At 31.1% G+C, this 19,435-nt stretch overlaps 1 protein-coding gene across 2 annotated transcripts in view; it reads left to right on the top strand.

The window, feature by feature from the left end:
- Positions 1-19,435, top strand: part of LOC108904847 (multiple C2 and transmembrane domain-containing protein) — a 248,046-nt gene that overhangs the window by 100,003 nt on the left and 128,608 nt on the right. For both annotated transcript variants that reach the window (XM_018707542.1, XM_018707541.1), the window contains exons 4-5: positions 5,923-6,035; positions 10,836-10,953. In XM_018707542.1, coding sequence (XP_018563058.1) covers positions 5,923-6,035; positions 10,836-10,953 — 231 coding nt within the window. The remainder of the gene's footprint in view (positions 1-5,922; positions 6,036-10,835; positions 10,954-19,435) is intronic.

Here is a 19,435-nt window from a genome sequence, read left to right as displayed (position 1 = left end):
GTGAGAGGAAGGAGATATTTAGTTATATGCGGTTGGCAGCATTGCGTTGCGCATAACCTCCTTTATACACATGTTTTTGGATTGTTGATATTTCATTCAGTTTTCGTGATAATCAGACATATTCATAGTGATTTATTGTAATTAAATGCGACAGAAAACGGCCGCTCGCTATTTTATGTTGTACTTACTCGTTATTTACGAATTTGCGCTCTACGTTGTATTTGTTTCATGTTTCATAACTTAAAAGACCTCTTCTAGACGTTTAGTTATATATGTTTTTGTCTATTGACTCGGGTGAGACTCGGGTAATACAGGTCTAGTAGCCCATTTAAAGAACGAGCGCGCAGGCAAACGCGGCACAAACACAGTCGCACTGGGCGACCTGACCATAAATTCAGTTGTCAGCAAATGGCCTAGCAGTGCAGTGCAGCAATGCGGAATTTGGTGTGATTCAGATAATTTTAATTTATTGTAGGCACGTTTTATTAATCATTTATGTTACAATTGCGAAAGGGAGAAATAAGAGGGATATTTTGTTTACTAATATATTACAGCATGGCATTTTGGAGACATTTTGAATCGGAACAAAACGAAATTTACCATCAATATAATAAAACTGTTTGAGGACATAAATAATTAAAATACATATAACAGCAATTTTCTACACATTATATACAAATTATTTTAATTTTTTGCCTTTAGCAGAAAACTTTTTTAGGGACGGCTATGAAACTCATTAAATTTTACAGCTAGCCGTTTTTATACATATTCAACTAACTTCGGAAAGACTTATACCTCTGCAATGCAGTTACTAGTCGATTTTTGATAGACCTAAATTAAAATTATCACCAACATAAGTCTGGTTACTATGTGTTAAAAATAATACTGTTGCTAAAACCTAGAACCGGGGAAAAATAAAATTAAAATAACTAGTAATTTTACTTTTAGCTTTGTTGGGATACTTGTATGTCGCTGAGGAGCTACCAAAAATGGTCTTAATTCCTTAATAAATTGCCGTATTGACTATTTCCTTAGTCTAAATAATTTTCTAAATTTCTGATCAAGCAAATCGAATGGATTACTTAGATCTCTCATCTTTCTTCGATTGTCTTAACCCAAAAATAATTTTAGGGTATATCTTGCTTAAGTCGTCCATTTTAATTAGACAAATAACACGTATGTTAAACTATAGCGACATCAAATTCCTTGCCTTTAAGAGACTCTGTTATAATTTTAGATAACGTTTTGTGTGAAACAGGGGAAAACTTTCAACTTTTGAAACAAGCTTACGGAGATGATGATCTGAATCGTACGTAATGTTACGAATAGTTTTCATAATTTAAAGGTGATCGTCAGTCAATTGAAGGCTTTCGACTTGATGACTCTCACGTTCAGAAAATCAAAGATCTGGTACTTGCCAATCATCGATTGATTGTCAGAGAAATTGCAGAAAAGGTTAGCATCTCAATTTGGTCATGTCATGAAATTTTGAGTGAAAAATTGAACATGCATCAAGTTGCAGCAAAATTTGTTCTTCCTTTGATGACCGAACAACAGATAGAAAATCGTGTGGACGCTTGCCGGCAACTCCTTGAACAATCCAATGATGATGAAACTTTCATTCTCGTTACAGACTTTAAAGAGCATTTCAAAAGAAGCTATCCAGAACTGCTTCGCGAATTGGTGCTGAGGAAAGTGTGTGAATAGGGGAGAAAAGTACTTTGAAGAAGTCAAGGACAATACTCGTAATGTATAAAATTAATAACAAAGTTTAAAAAATAAAATTCGGTTATTTTATGAACAGACCTCGTATGTATGCCCTATATTTGGGTGAGATATATCAAAATACTACACCTATAAACTATCCACTACTACTAGGGCTTTAAATCAGTTAAAAAATGTTTCACTTACAATTATTGGATTCGTTTGTAGAATGTGCATAATAGTGGGTGGCTCTCTGCCAGCTTGATGGTACTTTATTGTAAATACATATTTAATAATTCACCTTAATTTGGTTCATTGCTTAGAAACTTGTTTTGCATATCTTTTATGTTTATTATTGTGAAATATTTTATTTATTTTCACAGATATCGATTATTATTATTGTTAGAACAAACATCAAATCGAAATTCAAATTGCAGAAATATTCCCAGAAATCCCCTTTTTATGCAAACTAAAAAATTCAGTATTAAAGCTTTAAATTTTTCGAAATACGGGTATATGCCACAGAAATATTTTAATTCAGCTAAACGTTTGTTTTGTTTAAAATTTAAATAGGCATAACGTAACAAGAACCTCTAAATTTATCATGTATCAATCTGAGGAAATTATTTGCATGTGTCGGAAATTTAACTTAGTGCAGACACAATAACAAAAATATATCTATTAAATTGCCTCGCGACCCTGTTCCTTATTTATTGTTTAATGGTATTTGCATGTCATTGATTACTCTATAATTATTATTAGCGTTTAAATGTACGGCTTATTCATTTGTGAAAATGGACGTGTTTGCGCCATAGTTGTCAATTTCAGGTATTGAATGAATATTGTTTCGTTTATAACAGTAAATGAAGTGTATTTCGGCTACACAAACACAAAAAAATCAGGATAACTCACAGGAACATATTCAAATGAGTAAGAATATTTGTAATATTATTTATTAACTCATACGTATAGAAATGTTTGTTGGAAAATAATATAATGAAAAGTGTCCGCGTGTACTTTGGGGCATTAATAGATTTAGAACAATTTCATTGTGCCAAAGCTCAGTATTTGTAGAATGTATAACTAGGTATATAACCCTTAAAAACTAATTTGTGTAAAATTTTAGAGGTGCAATATATCCAAGTATAAATCTGCGCATGTTTCCCTTCAACGCTGTGTACAGTTTTAAGGTTCATTAAAACATATTAGCTTTGTTCCTAGAATCAATTCAAAACAGATTCCGGTATAATTCTTATATAAGGTTCAAAATTCATTGTTTGGATACAAATGCAATTGCGACTATTGGAAACTGATGCTAAACCACTAGGAACAAACCTATTAATACACTTCAAACTTTTTATTAAGCAATTTTAAGGTTAGGTAAATCTTTAATCGAAATCGACACATATAGATATAAAAATGCATTTTGTTTTCATAGTGTTCCGTGGGCAAATAATAAGATATTACGTATACAGGATGTGACTTTCATTGGGGGTCAAGTTCTAGGGCTAATAGTAGATATGTACCTACTTATTCCCCAGAATACTAAACTGAAATAAATATGTTTTTATGTCGATTAAAGACATATATAATTCATTTTTAAAATGCATTTAAACTGTTGTCTACGCTTCTATCAGGCAGTTCCCAAACTCGGTGGTAGGTAGGTGCTTATCAGTGTTACCTTTTTAAACAAACTGTATGAAATTAATAGAATAGCAGCGAATGAACTTGTAATGCAAAAGAATTTATTAAAAACAAATTGCTTTTGAATATCTTGTGGCGTGTCATTTTAAAGTCAATACGGAAAAAGGGTCGATACAAAAAAACATTCAAACCTTTTTAACAAATTTAATACTTGTTGCATGATTTATTAAATATTAATTAATATTAAAATAAATAAAAATACTAACTTGATATCAAATATTTTATAAATTATTTCCAGTTTTTAATAAGAAGCATTGCTATTTTTTAAAGCACTGTGTTTGTGAATCTCAACGGCAATGAACTCTGATATTGACATAGTTTAGATAAATTACATAATATTAATTCACCTGACCCGATATAACAACAAGGTTCTAGGCGGGTGAGAAACCAACAGCCAACAATTCGGTGAAACGAGAATGGCCGAATAACTGCTTCATTGTTTTACATTTATTCTAATTTTCAGTTTAATGGTTTACGAGAAGATGTTTATAATACAGCATGTAATTTTACGACACTGTATTCAGTACGGTGGGTTTATATGTCTTCGTTGCTAATTATGTAATTTCTGTGTGATATTATGAAAGAAACTATACGAATCAAGAAATCTGATAGGTATTTGACAACAATGCATGTCATAGCTCGTGCTTGCAATCAGCGAACGCGGTTGTTATTATAGGGTTATTTTCGCGACGGAATTTGAAAAAGCAAACTTATAACATGTGTTTCTAAAGGTCAAAAACAGCTTCCGTGTAAATTGTGACTTCCAATGATGGTATACATTCTGTATGAAGACAAAACGAACATTTGTTTACATAAATATCGTTTTACATGCATTGAAACAAATTATTTAAAGGTATTGTGTTTTTAAACGTATCACTCATAGGTAATTTTTCAAACGTATCAAAGCTCAGTAGACCAGGATCGATAGTTTTTGAAACCAAAAGAAATTATAGTAGGATGAAACCCATTGGAAAAGAAAGAGAATATAACAGAAATGAAAGGAAAAATAATTTACATGCGATCTGAGGTCGGGAAGGGGAAGGGGGTGAGTTTTTAAGGGTAAAAAACGGTTTCCCTTGATTTCCGGAAAAACTACAAGTCTTATGGAAAAAAGTTAAAAGGCAAAGTTGTAGGTAATAAAAAGATCTACAACTTTTGTATTTACACTTTTTTCACATAACCTCAAAATTTATGTGAAAAATTCAAATAACCAAGTTTTTGTTTTTTTTATTTTTGTCTTTAACAAAAAAATTTTTTTCACGAAATTTGGTGAAAACTTACCTATTTATGTCCCAAACACGCTGTAATTTTTTTGATTTGAAATATTTATTTTTTCACCTTATTTTTACTTAATATCGAAAAAGCACCCTAATTTTCAATCGAAAATTCTCACGCTTTTTTAAAAACGTCGGTGGGCTTTTTCTTCGTTGAAACCTCTACTTTCTGATGGTGAAAAAAAATATACATTACAATGGTAAGTTTTCTCAGGAAATGCAAAGAAACGAAAAAAACTAGAATCCGAATTTTTTTTTCTAATCACTATGTACAATTTTGAGCTATTTATTAAAATTTACACTTTAATTACTCGAAAAACGTAAGATTCCATGTTACATTGATAAACAAAAAAATTACAAGTCGAAATATACTATTATAATTAACAACCAAATAAGTTAATAAAGTTAATATTTAATAAGACATCTTAAGTATTTTGAGAAAGTTGTAGAATCTTCTTTAAATTATATACGTAGATGCCTATTTATTGCTATTTTAAGATAACTTATATACCTGAGTGACCTACGGAAAATTTTAGCCCATCAAATTCTCTATGAAATACTTTTAGTTGTTTACGTTTTTCCCGTAGGACAAGTCTGCCGCGTGCACACGTGTTGTGCATCAGCTGTGTAGCGCTGTTGTCACGTTGTAATGAAACTCCCCCATATTAATACTCGCTGTATTTTGAAAAGTGTTAATCTTACGCCCTTGTAATATACAACTTTTTTGTTCATTTATGATTACTCTATCTCATGCTGAAGTTATGGCAGTCATTCTCTTACACCCTGTATATTATACTCAAATAAATTAAATTATTGAATAAGATTTCTCCAGTACGAACTGGTTGCACGAATCTGTGGTTGGAAAATTTCTGCGACACTGTATATTCAAATTAGTAAATACTTTTGCTTTCTACCTACTACTCAGTGACAGACAGATCATTCAGATGCTTTTGTTTAGCAAGTAATAACGTGTGAGAAGAAATAAGCAAATTTCAAAAAAACAATATTACGACAAATTATAATTACCCATTTTCTATTTTTTTAAAATGACTATTTTATTAAGTATTATAATGAAAATTGGGAAAGTGTAATCACAGAGCTTTTTCATACATTCATATAATTTTTGCATTTTCTATATGTATAGATTTAATTAATATCTCTTGACATGGCTCCCAAAAGTAATATTATGATTTCTACCCAGAATGAAAAAGGTAATGAATAAACGGGTGTGTTATTTCAGATTCTCCACTGAGCCGCGCCTGTGGCGGCGGTGACACAACCAGCTCACCGGGTGGGTCCCCCAGACCCCGGGCGCCAACCCCAGGAGCCGTGGCCGGCCTTGATCTGCTTCCTGTAAGTGATTAATCTATTTCCAGCAATTGTAAACTGTGTTTTTCAATCGCGTATAAAATTCTATTTTGAAAAATACAGGGTATATCGAAAAATAACAATATTTTGACAATATTTTAAGAAAAGAAAAAAAAAATCAAGTAGATGATCTCTCATAATAATGGAATACACTTTTCGTCAATCAAAAAGATGTTTTTATAATTATTTCATTTAAGTTTTAATTTCAATTTTTGTTCTCGTTAAAACTGTGTTTAACAAAGTTGTTCGAGAACTCAAGAATGGTTAAATACGGGTTTAGTCAGAAAAGAAGAATAATCACATTTTACAAATAAGAAGACGCCGCAAGTTTTAACTTTAATTGTTTTAGTTCAGTTTGAAATATCTCAATAATTAGATCCGTTAAACGTAATCGGACATTAAACATATCATATTTCCAACTTCTTACAAGCCATATCGTCTTTTAAATTCATTGAAGAACTTGCTACCGATTTGATCGATTAATATTAAGGTCAGTCAGATATTTAGGTTCCGGTTCAAGGGTGAGGAAATGCGCGAGGGTCAATGGTGAAAAGTCAGTCGTAATGTAATAGATGAAAGGACGACAGAGAAAATTTACACCAGTTTTTGTGAAAGGGATGTCTATTATTCTTGTTTCTCGGTATAAGACTGCAGGAGATAAAAAATAATGAGGTTAAATCTAACAATAAAAGATAAAAGTCAACGGTTTGTTCAATTTCGCTCTAATACATTTTGCATATTTCCTTTTCCTGAGCTTTGTCGAGTTTCAGCTAAGAAAAAAAAAATCTTAGCGTAGTATGCTCTGCTTTAAAAACTGTTATATAATCGTTTACTATGCTGTGCTTTGTTAGAAAATAATACAATCAATTTCTAGCCTTTCATGTTGCACTTTTTGGTACCTATATCTTCTAAATATTGTTGTTTTCCTTCTATTATATTTTTCATGGATATTAAACAAGAAGATATTATAATCAATATAGGGCATTCCGCTAAACGGATGCTTTTATAGCTCCGATAATACATATAAACAAATAAAAAATATTTCAAATAAAAATTGCATCAAAGCATTTTATTCACTTTTAAAATTATTTTTGTTGTACAGGGTGTTTCATTAATTAAGGCAACTGGATAATCGTGGCCCAGAATAAGATTAAACTTAACATTTAGATGTTCCTTCTCACTGAGATACAAGGTGCTTTATATAATTTTTTTTCAATCGACAGGGCAATCGCACTAAATGACGTCATGGTGTGTTATTTGTGTGTGAAAAAAATTTAAATATTTATTTAATTTTACCTATCTATAATTTATTTGTAGCATGAAGAAATTGATTATTTTACCGCTATTAGTTATTTTCGGTTACAGAATACAAATGCATGCACTTCTAAAGGACGTTAAATTTTCATGCAAGTTGCCTGTTTAGAAAATGAGAATAAACACAACTATAGAGCAGTATCATGTATTTCGGCAATGGCGGAATAGGTTTTCTCAATTTTATTAGTTATTGATGTAGCCGATATTTCAAATTATTTTAGTTCATTAGGAAGCATTTATTGTCTAAACGATTCACATTTCGCTGGACTACCCGGTATTGCTCTACGTAGTTGTGTTTATTTTAAATATTTTCCTAGGATTGTACCCGTGTTCTAATAGATTATTTAGAAAAATGTAACTGTAAAGCTTATTTCACACGACTATTGCAACTCCATGGCAAAGTTGCTGAAATGGTCACTACAAATATGAATAATAAATTAAACAATCAGAATATTGTGCAGCAACTTCACTTATTCCGAATTTTATTTACTTTACCTTTATAAAAGAAGAGTTCATTCTTTTCATAATAAATGTTTTAAAAATTAAAAGATGATACTAAAATAGCGATTCCTCCAATCGACGGCGTAGAATGTGTGTCCCAAAATGATGGAACAAATTTAATTTTTTTTGCAGTTCAGATTTAAAAAAATCGCTGAAAAAGGTCAATTAATAAATAGAAAATGTCACTTTTCTGCAATATTTTCAATTTTTTTGAGCCATCTTGGACAGACCTATAACATTACAGATTTTTTTTTAATAGAACGCTCTGTATTTTATAGTATAAATAGATAGCCCTTCTAAAAACAATTTCAGCGATATAAGGTTATAAGTACCTATACTTTTTTGTCGTAGTTCTTAAAAAAATTTTAAAAATTGTCTTTTATATCGTACTGACGACTATTTCAAACAATCATAGGTTCTTTTGTCTTTTACATTAAATCTATCTCAGCCAACTTCAACTTGTCGAAGTCCGCAGTTCACAGAACTCTGAAGTCCCAAAAGTGTCTTTCTTACAAAGTTACCGTCTGACAAGAATTATGGGCAGATGACACAGACAAACGATTACAGTTTTGCGAGGAATTTAGAAATTTATTTGAAAGCCAACTTAAAAAATCACATAATTTTCACTGACGAAGCTTAAACGGAACTGTGCACAGGCAAAATACTAGGTTTTGGAGCACAGGAAATTCACAAGGGATACAAGAAAAACATAACGTCCGGAAAAAGTGAATATTTGGGCTGGAATAGTAGGAAATCGCATACTGGAACCTTATTTATTTGAAGGCAATTTAACGGGCGACATTTATTTGGATTTTTTGCGTTTTCAGCTGATTCCAGCCCTGGAATTAATTTTTCCTAACGATATACCACCTGCTGGTGATATATGGTTCCAACAAGATGGTTCCCCTCGACATTTCGCCTCGATGTAAGAAATTACCGTATATTTTGGTTGAATGGTCATCACGCTCCCCTGACTTAACCCCACTAAATTTTTTTGGGGGATTTATCTAAAAAGCAAAGTGTATGTGAACAGACCAGACACTATTGAAGGATTGAAAAATCGTATCAGAGAAGAAGTTCGAAACATAACACCAAAATATATACAATTATACAAAATGTAATTGATAACTTTGAACACCGAATTTGGCATTGCGCAATGGTTAATGGAGGCCACTTTGAACATAATAAAATAAAAAGTAGTACTGAATTATTGTTTTCATTTAATTCCTCCAATTTCTGACAACTGTGACAAAAAAATAGGTATAACCTTATATCGTTGAATTCGTCTTTAGAAGGGCTATCTATTTACACTATAAAATATAGAGCGTCTTATTAAAAAAATGTCAGTAATGTTATAGGTCTGTCAAACATGAGTTATTGTATATTCGGTTATTATCCAGAGGTAACACATAATTGATATGTAACTCTATAGCTTTGTGAGCTTTTAAAAACAAAAAGAAATATTATTTTTAGGAACCCAAACCGCTGGCACAAGAACTATTGTTTTATAAATACATATAAGTTTTGTGGACTGTATTTTGTAGTGGAAAATGCGATTTCTTCGATAGTTTTTATTATTTATTTATTATTTAATTAATGGGTTTTACAGAAAAATGACTTTTTTACAGAAAAATTACTTTTTATAAAACTAATGACAAGACAGACTTACGAAGTATAAAAACAAACAACTCAATCTTTGTTTACGTTTCCAACGTTCTTTTTATTATTTTATTTCTATGTACACTCGGTTCCAATTCTCACCAACTATCTTGCGCTAAAAGTGCTACATGACTTTAAATATGTTTACAATTCTATTTGCCGCAACCCCTTCAAATTATTTTTTATACAATAATAATTAATCTGTTTTAGTCACAGTTAGTTTACAAACAAACTTTCACAAATGCCGTCTGTTACAAAATTTCTCTGTTGCACGAATTTAATTTCAGAAGTTAGTTATGCGTATACAGTCAGATACTACCGTGTTGCACTAGATATGGTGAAATTTATTTCAACGGGGACTATCTTGGAATTAGGCCAACTGGAATTGAAAACTAATTAACGGGTCCAATAGTTCGGCCAGAGGGAATATTTAATGGACTGAAAAGTTTTAATTGGCATTTAAATTGGCATTGTGTTTAAAAGATAAAAGTACATTTTCAGATCAGGGGTATTCGCTTCTGAACTGACAACTGAAAAATGTTTAAAAAGTTTACACGCATTTGTTGGATAAGTCTGCGACTACTACTACTTTTCCCACATTTAGTCTGTTTTCGCGACAAAGTGATTAAAACACTGTCTTACACTCTTAGTTCTTTGAATACACGTAGAATGGCGAACTGTGTATAAAATTCATTGTTTACTAGAACATACAAAGTATCTTGAGCAGCTAAGGATATCAGGACTTTCGCGATCGCCAAGAATGTTTGAGTCTTTCGTGGTGGCCAGGAACTGTTTACTTGGTTAATAGACATCAAGTTGTCTGGGTAGAAGTACGAACGCGGGGTTTTGGCAGCTTGCCGTCTGAAATCAAAACGTGGGTGAAAATTTTGTTACCGGAGTGCTTTGGATTCATTGTCTGAGGCTTAACAATGGTGTCGCTCTGGCCGGTTCTACAGCTTTATTCGAGAATTCGAAAGTTGCGTGAAAATTTTAACTCTCGCTCTGTTCGCTCACATGGCTTTTCGAAGGTTTCTACTTGTCTTCAAATGTGTTTTTGGTAATATATCTCATTTCGACTGTGATGATTTGGGAATCACCTAAGGTTTCTTGACGGAAAGAACATCTATTACCGATTCGCTCTATATTTTCCACAAGATTTAAATATTAACCTGTACAAAACACAGTCTATAGTTTGACCAGTACTAATAACAACAGATAAGCAATTTTTTATAGTATTGTGTTCGAACGATCTTTACGAATAAAATACGTAATCGCGATGCCAAAAATAATAATCAATGTTTCCGTTTCCAGCTATCCTCCACCGATGAGGTTACGAGACGAAGAGAAGCCGCCCTGCGGCAACACTCCTTCTTCCAACTGCGAATACATCTGCGACGCGGTCATGGTTTGGTAGCGATGGACAAAAACGGTAATTAAAATTTATGTTCTAAGTAGATTAATGAATAACACACTCCCAAAAAAACGTCACGTACCTTAATTAAAATTTGTATGTCATGTAAAATGTGATAAATGTACCTTTTTGTTCATATGGAAAATTTTAGTCACAGTTGAAGTTGTTACGATGACTTGTGTATATATTCCATATTATATTCTATTCTATTTGAAGTTTCGTCAGTCTTAATTACTATAACTTAACATTCATTGAAAGGAACGCTTTGTGTAATTAAACAATCTAACATTTGACATAAATATGCACTTGTTTTCAAACGTTACAAAGACTAGAAAATATATTCCAAATCCCGCAACAACTGAGTCTAAATTTTTCCTTTCGAATCGTCTCGAGTCCAATTTTAATTTCTACAAATTCTTCAAAATTTTGATTCCTTTGTTTGTATGAAACATGAAATGAAAGAGTATTATATTTTCCTTTGAGTAAAAGACGAAACGTTCTAGCTCTTATTTTAATATTGTCTAACGCGTATCTGCATCCAGGAAAATTCCAGAATTTATAGATGTTTTCACCTTCAAGCAATTCGAATAAATCAAATAAATTAAATCTGGTAGATTGTTTCGAATTCTTGCTACAAAAAATATGGTATTTCGAAGCAAATAAGCAAACTTTTTTCAATTATCCTGACGTATCGAACACAGCCCTCAGGCAAAACCATTTGGATCCTTTCTGAAAACTTTGATTCTTTTCTTTGCGCATAACCCGAAGGAAACCACAAATACGTATACGTAATCGAATCCACCATTTTACATTTAAAATAAACTTTTAATTTAGCGTCTCTTAGGTAGTAAGAAGTATTATATAAATTTTTCACAATTTTCACAGCCATTAAAAGCATGTAATTTTTTTTATATCAAATATTTGTATATTGTGTTTCATAAAAAATATAATTTAAAAAGAATTAATATTTATCTCCACTTTGGAGCTATATCAGCTAAGTTTTGATTTTTTAGGTTAGTTATTTAAATAGACCCTTTTGATTCTATATTTATTACATATTTTGCCACCTTTGAACAAATTTTGGAAAATTAATCTTGCGCCAAACGAATCAGTCGGGCGCTATTTTTATGATAATAGCTTTGTCCAACCAAAAATCTCACACTGAAAAAGCAGAAAAATACAAAATACACGTCACTATACATGTATGCACATCAAAAAGTGTCAAAAATCAATCTATTTTCGGCTTCTAAATTGATAAAGACTTTTTAATAATTTTTGGCAATTTAAATTTGACTGTTTTTTACCTGTGTCCATAGTTTGAAGATATTGTTTAAAGTTTAACCTATCGTTAATTACTTCATCCTTTAGTATTTCCAATAAGAGAAACAGACAAACAAACAGGTTTAAACCATCAAAAATAATTAAAAACAGTCATTGATTTTTGAAACGTTTAGTATTTGGTATTACTTTTTTCAATGTGAGATTTTTTGTTAGACAAAACAATTTTCATAAAAATAACTCTTGTATGATTCTGTTGGCTTAAGGATTTATTTCAGTAATTATTTAAATTATGTTCATTTTTCGCAGGTGGCAAATTACCCAATAAATAAAGATAAAAATAAATATTATGCTACAAATAAGTAACGCCAGACAATAAATAGACTCTTACATAAAAAAGATCTTTGTAAGACTGTTTTTTAGAAACTGTATATTTTAGGATGGCCCAAAAAAACGAATATTTTTTTTTTTTTCATGTGAAAATACGTTAGTTTATCATGTTTTAGGAGCACCCTCAAAAAATGAGATCAAAATAATTTTTTAGAGGTTGCTCAAAATTGAATTTTTTTTCTCGTTATTTTATCATTTTCTAGGTTGAAAAATATCTCAAGTCGATATTTTAATTTCTAAAGGTCACTCATAATTTATTATTTTAACTTCATAAGTATTGTACCTAAAATGTTTTCGAGCGACCTCTAAAAATAAATATCAACAGACTAATATTTTTTTTATTGAATTTAATGAACAAAAGAATAGAAATAAATCACGAGACACTTAAAAAATTTCTCAAGGCAAAATTTACTACGCACTGTGAGTTTGAAATATTTATTATTTTTTTATTTTTTTAAATTTAAATGTCTCGAAATTTATTTCTATTCTTTTGTTCATCAAATTCAATAAAAAAACTATTAGTTCGTTGGTATTTATTTTAAGAGGTCGCTCGAAAACATAGGTAGGTACACTACTTTGAAAGTTAAAATAATTATGACCGACCTTTAGAAATTAAAATATCGATTTGAAATTTTCAGAATCGAGATTTTTTTCGACCTATAAAATGACAAAATAACGAGGAAAAAAAGAAAAATAAATAAATTAAATTTTTTGCGATTTTGGAAATTTTTTAAAATCTTGAGCGACCTCTAAAAAAATTTTTTTTGAGCTGATTTTCGAAAGGGCTCTTAAAACATGATAAACTAATATATTTTCACAAGAGACACAAAAAAAATATTCCTTTTTTTTGGGCCACCCTAATATATTTATTTTATTTTTATTTCATTTTTTACTTTATTTAATGAAAAGACATCCAGCAGGCAAACTTCTTTATGATGAGGAAACGAGCAACCCCAACCTGGGAATTTTGCCGAACTTCCAATTTGTCGTGGAATAGGGATCTTTTACTTTCACTGTTTAGATAAGAGTCCAATAGTTTTGCATCGTATTCGGGGGATGGTATGTCTTTCTATACAAACATCGCCTAAATTTGTATATCTTCCAAACCGACACAAACGCCACTAGAAGGTGGACGATTATCGCGAGCGTTCCCCGAATGGTCACCCACCCAAGTACTAACGTTGCTTGCCATTTCATATCAATGATATAAATGACAAGTCGTTAATAAGGGAATTCAATTTGTTAATTAGCAATGGGAGAATGAAATGTTTCAGATACTTGTTTAGGTATGCTGAATTTGATTAATTTCTAAAAACATGGACGTATCAATCAAATAAATTATGTAAGATCCTTGAAAAATATACTAAGTTAAAACCTCATGTGTTTTACGAAGTGAAATAAAATTAAATTTGATAATAAAATGTTGCAATTAAAGTTCCTTTTAGGATATACATGATGTTTTTTTATGACGTAGGAATTTCAAAAACTTTTTAGAACATGTTCTGGCATCTCGATACATTTTACGGTAAGTGTTTCAGATGACACTACAGTAATAATTTTTTCTATATTTATGCCACAAATACGTGGTGATTACAAACAGTATAATATTAAAATATTAGACTTCTATATCTTGTAAATTCAATTCAGGCATGCGATAGCATGGCGGTTAACTATATCTGAAAATGTAAACATATATATTTCGCAGTCAGTCATTTAACATTGCCATAAGTATCATGTATAATATATGGAAATATTTGTATAATATTCATATTCATTTGCACCACACATAGGTAATCTGTTTTATTTAGACTGCGTTGAACAATATCGATCCACAAATTCTTTATAAATTATATAGGTAGATAAACGTATGTGCATGAAATTGTCTCTACACAGAAAAAACATTATCACTTTACAAAAATCTGACCTATTAAACAAACGTACAAATATGTTGGGATGTTATCATTTTGTATTACAGCCCAATTAATTATACTTCGTCTCTACTAATTAAATTTAATTATGTTAAGCAAGTACATAACATATCCGATGGTGTGATAACCGCTTGCATTTTTTTATCAAGCCTGAAGAAATTTTACTAAAAATGTAGTAAAATGTATGTTTTGTTTTCTTATGACAATACTGGGAGAATTTAATTTCGTCATTGGTAAATTCTTCATATAGGTAGAGTAAAATTTTACATTTTCTTTAAATATCGAGTACCTACATTTCTCTTGTCTTTTTTCGCATATATTCCTCATCCAAATATATTGCAGTTGCAGCTAAATCAATATTCGAAAAATGTTTAATATCTCCAAAGTTTACCTCCTTTTAAAACAGCACTTTGTTGTCTATAACAAACAACAACTAACATAAGTGAAAAAGTTTATTTATTTAATTCCACAAATTAATTATAGACGGTTAAAATTCTGTAAAATTTCAAATTTTGGCACGGGGTCAAGAACATTATGACGTCATTCAGTGCGATCGAAAACACAACCTGCTCCTCTGCTTTCTGGCATCTAATTTACAATTTATACGCGAACGAAACGGATCCTAATCTAAAAAAACATGCATGTGATTAGCTTCTACACAAGGTTGCCTCTAGACTTTTGTTACTTGCTATGTTCATATTGTAGGACCTCACAGGTTCTGTGCCTGTCATTCATCTTCTCGATTCTCGATCGCACTAAATGACGTCACGAATTAAGCGTCCCAACAACCGCCTGTCTAGAACAGTCATTTTGAGCACCAAACTTTAATAAAAATTAATCATTATTAACAAATTCTCGAAATATTTGAAATTATTAAATTTTCGTGGCTGAAAACATGCATAGGTCTTGTATTTTAGAAGCGGAGAGAGTTGAACTAACCAAATTTGGACAGGAAATAGCTGATACAACGTGAAACATCGCCTTAATGTTAAAAATGCTGTCACCGCCGTTCTTGATGGTAAAAATTCGAAATATTTGAAATTATTTAATTCTCCTTGCTGAAAAGATACATAGGTATTGTATTTTCGAAACCGAGGGAGTTGCACTAATCAAATTTGGACAGAGCATAGCTAATACAATGCGAAACATAGCCTTAATATTAAAAATGTTGTCACCACCGTTCTTGGTGGTGAAAATTCGAAATATTTGGAATTATCCAAATTTCGTGGCTGAAAACATAGGTATTGTATGTATTTTTGGAACCGAGAGAGTTGCACTAACCAAATTTGGAGAGTACATATTTGTGATATTTTCGCTACATGATTATATTAGGATATAGATTATTTCTAGATGTTCAACAAAATATAGCTGTCCATTATGAGAGTACTGCCATCTGAGCACCTAATACGAGTCGACTATCAAGTTCTACACATTCTATATAATTTTATTGTGCTACTTTGTACCTACAATTATTATTAATATTTATAGCTGAATTAGCATGGGTTCCCTAACGCGTTGGATGACCATTAACAATTATTTACCTAACCGTTGTACCGTGGTTGTAATAATTGAATTGGGCCTTAAATTTTAAACCGCAGCAACTAATATTGCGCCATATGTGAATTCTACTTTGACAGTTTGCATTCTATAAATATAAATGTACACACATGTATTTCTCTCAATGACAAATCCCAATAAACTGCAAACACAAAATGAGCAAAAAAAAACTTACACGCAAAACTAAAACCTGAATATCGTCGAGTTTTAACTTTATAATTCTGTACATCCATAACTTCATAACCATAAACCCCATAACTCTGAAATCCCATAACCTTATAACCCCAACAGCCTATAATAGATTCAGCGTTATGGATTTTATGGATTATGAGGTTATGAAGTGATGGAGGTGTAGAATTATGAAGTTAAAACTCTCCGAGATAGAGGTTTGAGTTTAGCTTAGTATTTTTGTTTTTATTTTTGCTCATTTTGTGTTTACAGTTTATTGGGATTTGAGATTTATGAGTTTTGAGGTTAAGGACTTTCAGGTTATGGATTTTAGAGTTATAGGTTATCGATCTCAACGTTATTGAGTTATGAAAGTATAGGGTTACATGGTTTAATGGTTGATATTGTTGTGTTTCATAGTTTCAAGCTGTTTTTTGTGGTTAGAAAGAAACGCTGACTTGATGGGGCAAAACAGATTTCGGATTCGGTTTTAGCGACCCAAAAAACATATAATTCACTTGGTCTGGTTCAAGGAACGAACCCTCCAGTCACTTTTTTTGTGGTCCTGCGTTATTGAATAACTTTTGTAGAAATTTGTATAACGATACTTTATATGAATATTTATTAAAAACATAAAAAAACGAAGTAAAAACTAACTAAGAAGTTTTAGTAAAAAAGTATATTTTACAAACTCGTAGTTAAGAACGATAGTTTTCGAGAAAATAAAGACCACATAATTTATGTGAAAAATTCGTATTTTGCAGCGAGGTCGCGAACATTTTTTTACATGTAAGCTTCAGGTTTAATCCCTTTTAGTGACATAACTTTTATTTATTTATTTATTTAGTTTATTTTGCTTATATGACATTACATGAATGTATAGCAATGGTCAATATGATGGACAACAGTGGCCCATACAAAAATACAAATATTGATATACACACACAGTATACAATATACAATATACACACTTATATACATACAGGGTGATTCAGAACTTATCCAAAAAAAAAAAAATTCTGGATGTACATGGGGCTCTTACAATTCCAATTTTGTAAAGAAAAAATCAAAAAGGGCAGTTCCAAAATAATTTTAAAATACACTTCTGCACGGCACTGGAAACTGGTCCACTGTAAAACCTGACCTGGCACAATGCGACCGTCATGGCGGCAGTGATAAAACGGGCAAAAACTTGAAAAAATTATCGCAAGGAAAAAAATAAATAGAATTTTATAGCACCTATTTTACAAACTCAACTGATTTTGTCGCTATTGTTATTATTAATTAATAAAATTCATTTGTGGTTTTAAATAATAAAATAATTTGACATACCTGATGTTACAACAACAGTTCAAAATTTTGTCCACCGACGTGTAAATACATTTGGGTCCGTCTTACTCAGTTTCTACGAACTAACACAAATGATGTCTTGTTTCACCATAACACAAATGCTTCACCATAATACAAATGTTTTCTTACTTCACCACAAACTAAAACGATATCCATCAACTCCGAGTTGTTATACACGCAAGCCATTTTTGACACTAATTACTAAAAAACTACCTATTGTAAACATCGGATTTCAGTATTCTGAGTCGCTGAGGCCACGTGGCACTCCACGCGTATTACGAATGACACTAGAGACTACAGTTGTCCAGCTATGTAATGGTTGAAAGCACTACAACTTCAATAATTTTTTTCTCGGAAACTACAAGGATTTTACAAAATTTTTTTACAATATTGACTCCATTTCTCATGCCGCATCTATTCCCAAATTTTTTTGGATAAGTTGTGAATCACCCTGTATACACATATAAAATGCTAACATAACAAAGTAAATTACAGCGCTTAATATTACCGGGCAAGTTATTAAAAATCCTTAAGCCAATATGATCAGGCGATTTCGATATAGCAGCATATTTTGTGTAGGGCAGATGGAATCGATCCTTTTGTCTCGTATTTAAGTGATGAATATCACTATTTGTTTTAAACTTTGTTCTATTTTTATAAACATAAATACACATTTCTAAAATTTATATTGAGGCAACAGTCATGAGATCAAAATCAACAAAAAGGGCTCTACAAGATCGTGTACTTGGAACACCGGCAATTGTTCTAATCACAGGTTTTTGTGAAACAAAAACAGCCTGCGATAAGGTGGAGTCACCCCATAAACAAATTCCATATCGTATTTGAGATTCTATTTGAGCATAATATACGTTCATTAAGTGATGTTTAGTTAGGACGTCTTTAATGTTTTTAAAAAGAAATTTTGTGGAGTTTAATAAACTGACTAAATTTTCTCAACGTGGCTTCCAATCCATATGTTTATCGAGTGTAATACCTAGAAATTTTACTGGTTCCGTGATACATTTGAGGTATATATCATTAATCTTTACAGATAAGATTTCACAAATCTTTTGCCTATTATGGAAACGAATTGTCCTAGTTTTTCACTATTTAAATATAGGTCATTCATGTTGAACCAATTGTTGACTGACTGCAAAACTTCTGTACATTTATTATTTAGACTTTCGTCATAGTCAAAAATATAGATTACTTATTAGAATTGTTAAAGAAATTATTCATTCAAAGAAATATCTTGTATTCTTAATGTTCTTTCATCAGTCACCACTCACCAGTCATCAAACTTAATATTGACTAATCACGTAAAAAACTGCGACCACAAAGAGATCTTTTAGTTTTACTTTTGTTTTACTGTTTTTTACTTAGCACTGTTTCATCAGGTAGCATTCCTTATCGTAAGGAATTAATAAATATTAACAGGAAGAAATTATACAGGGTGTCACCGTACATTAATTTTGAAGGAGTTGTAAGTTTTAAAAAACACTGTGTATAATACCAAAATTTGTAGACTGAAAGCAAAAGTCCACACCCCAAAACTAATCAAAATAATACGTATTCGAGTTATTTACAAAATTCAAAAAAATTTCATGAACTTTGAGGCCACCTAGCGGCCAAACGAAGTGATTTCGGATATAGGTGAATTAGCCTAAATCTGCCTATTTTGAGTTCACAAATCTGAGGTCTTCCATTGTACACCAGAATAATTCTGGGACACTCTGTAAATAAACTTTTAGAAAAAAATACATTTTGAAGCGACAACTTTGAGGACTTCATTTGAATATATTTTTTAGAAAAATTTTTTTAATTTGAAT

This window comes from Anoplophora glabripennis, unplaced genomic scaffold (genome assembly GCF_000390285.2).
Source record: "Anoplophora glabripennis isolate ALB-LARVAE unplaced genomic scaffold, Agla_2.0 scaffold104, whole genome shotgun sequence".
In the NCBI taxonomy this organism is placed as follows: Eukaryota; Metazoa; Arthropoda; class Insecta; order Coleoptera; family Cerambycidae; genus Anoplophora; species Anoplophora glabripennis.
The sequence above is the reverse complement of the archived record's forward strand: the minus strand, read 5'-3'. Positions and strand labels throughout refer to the sequence as shown.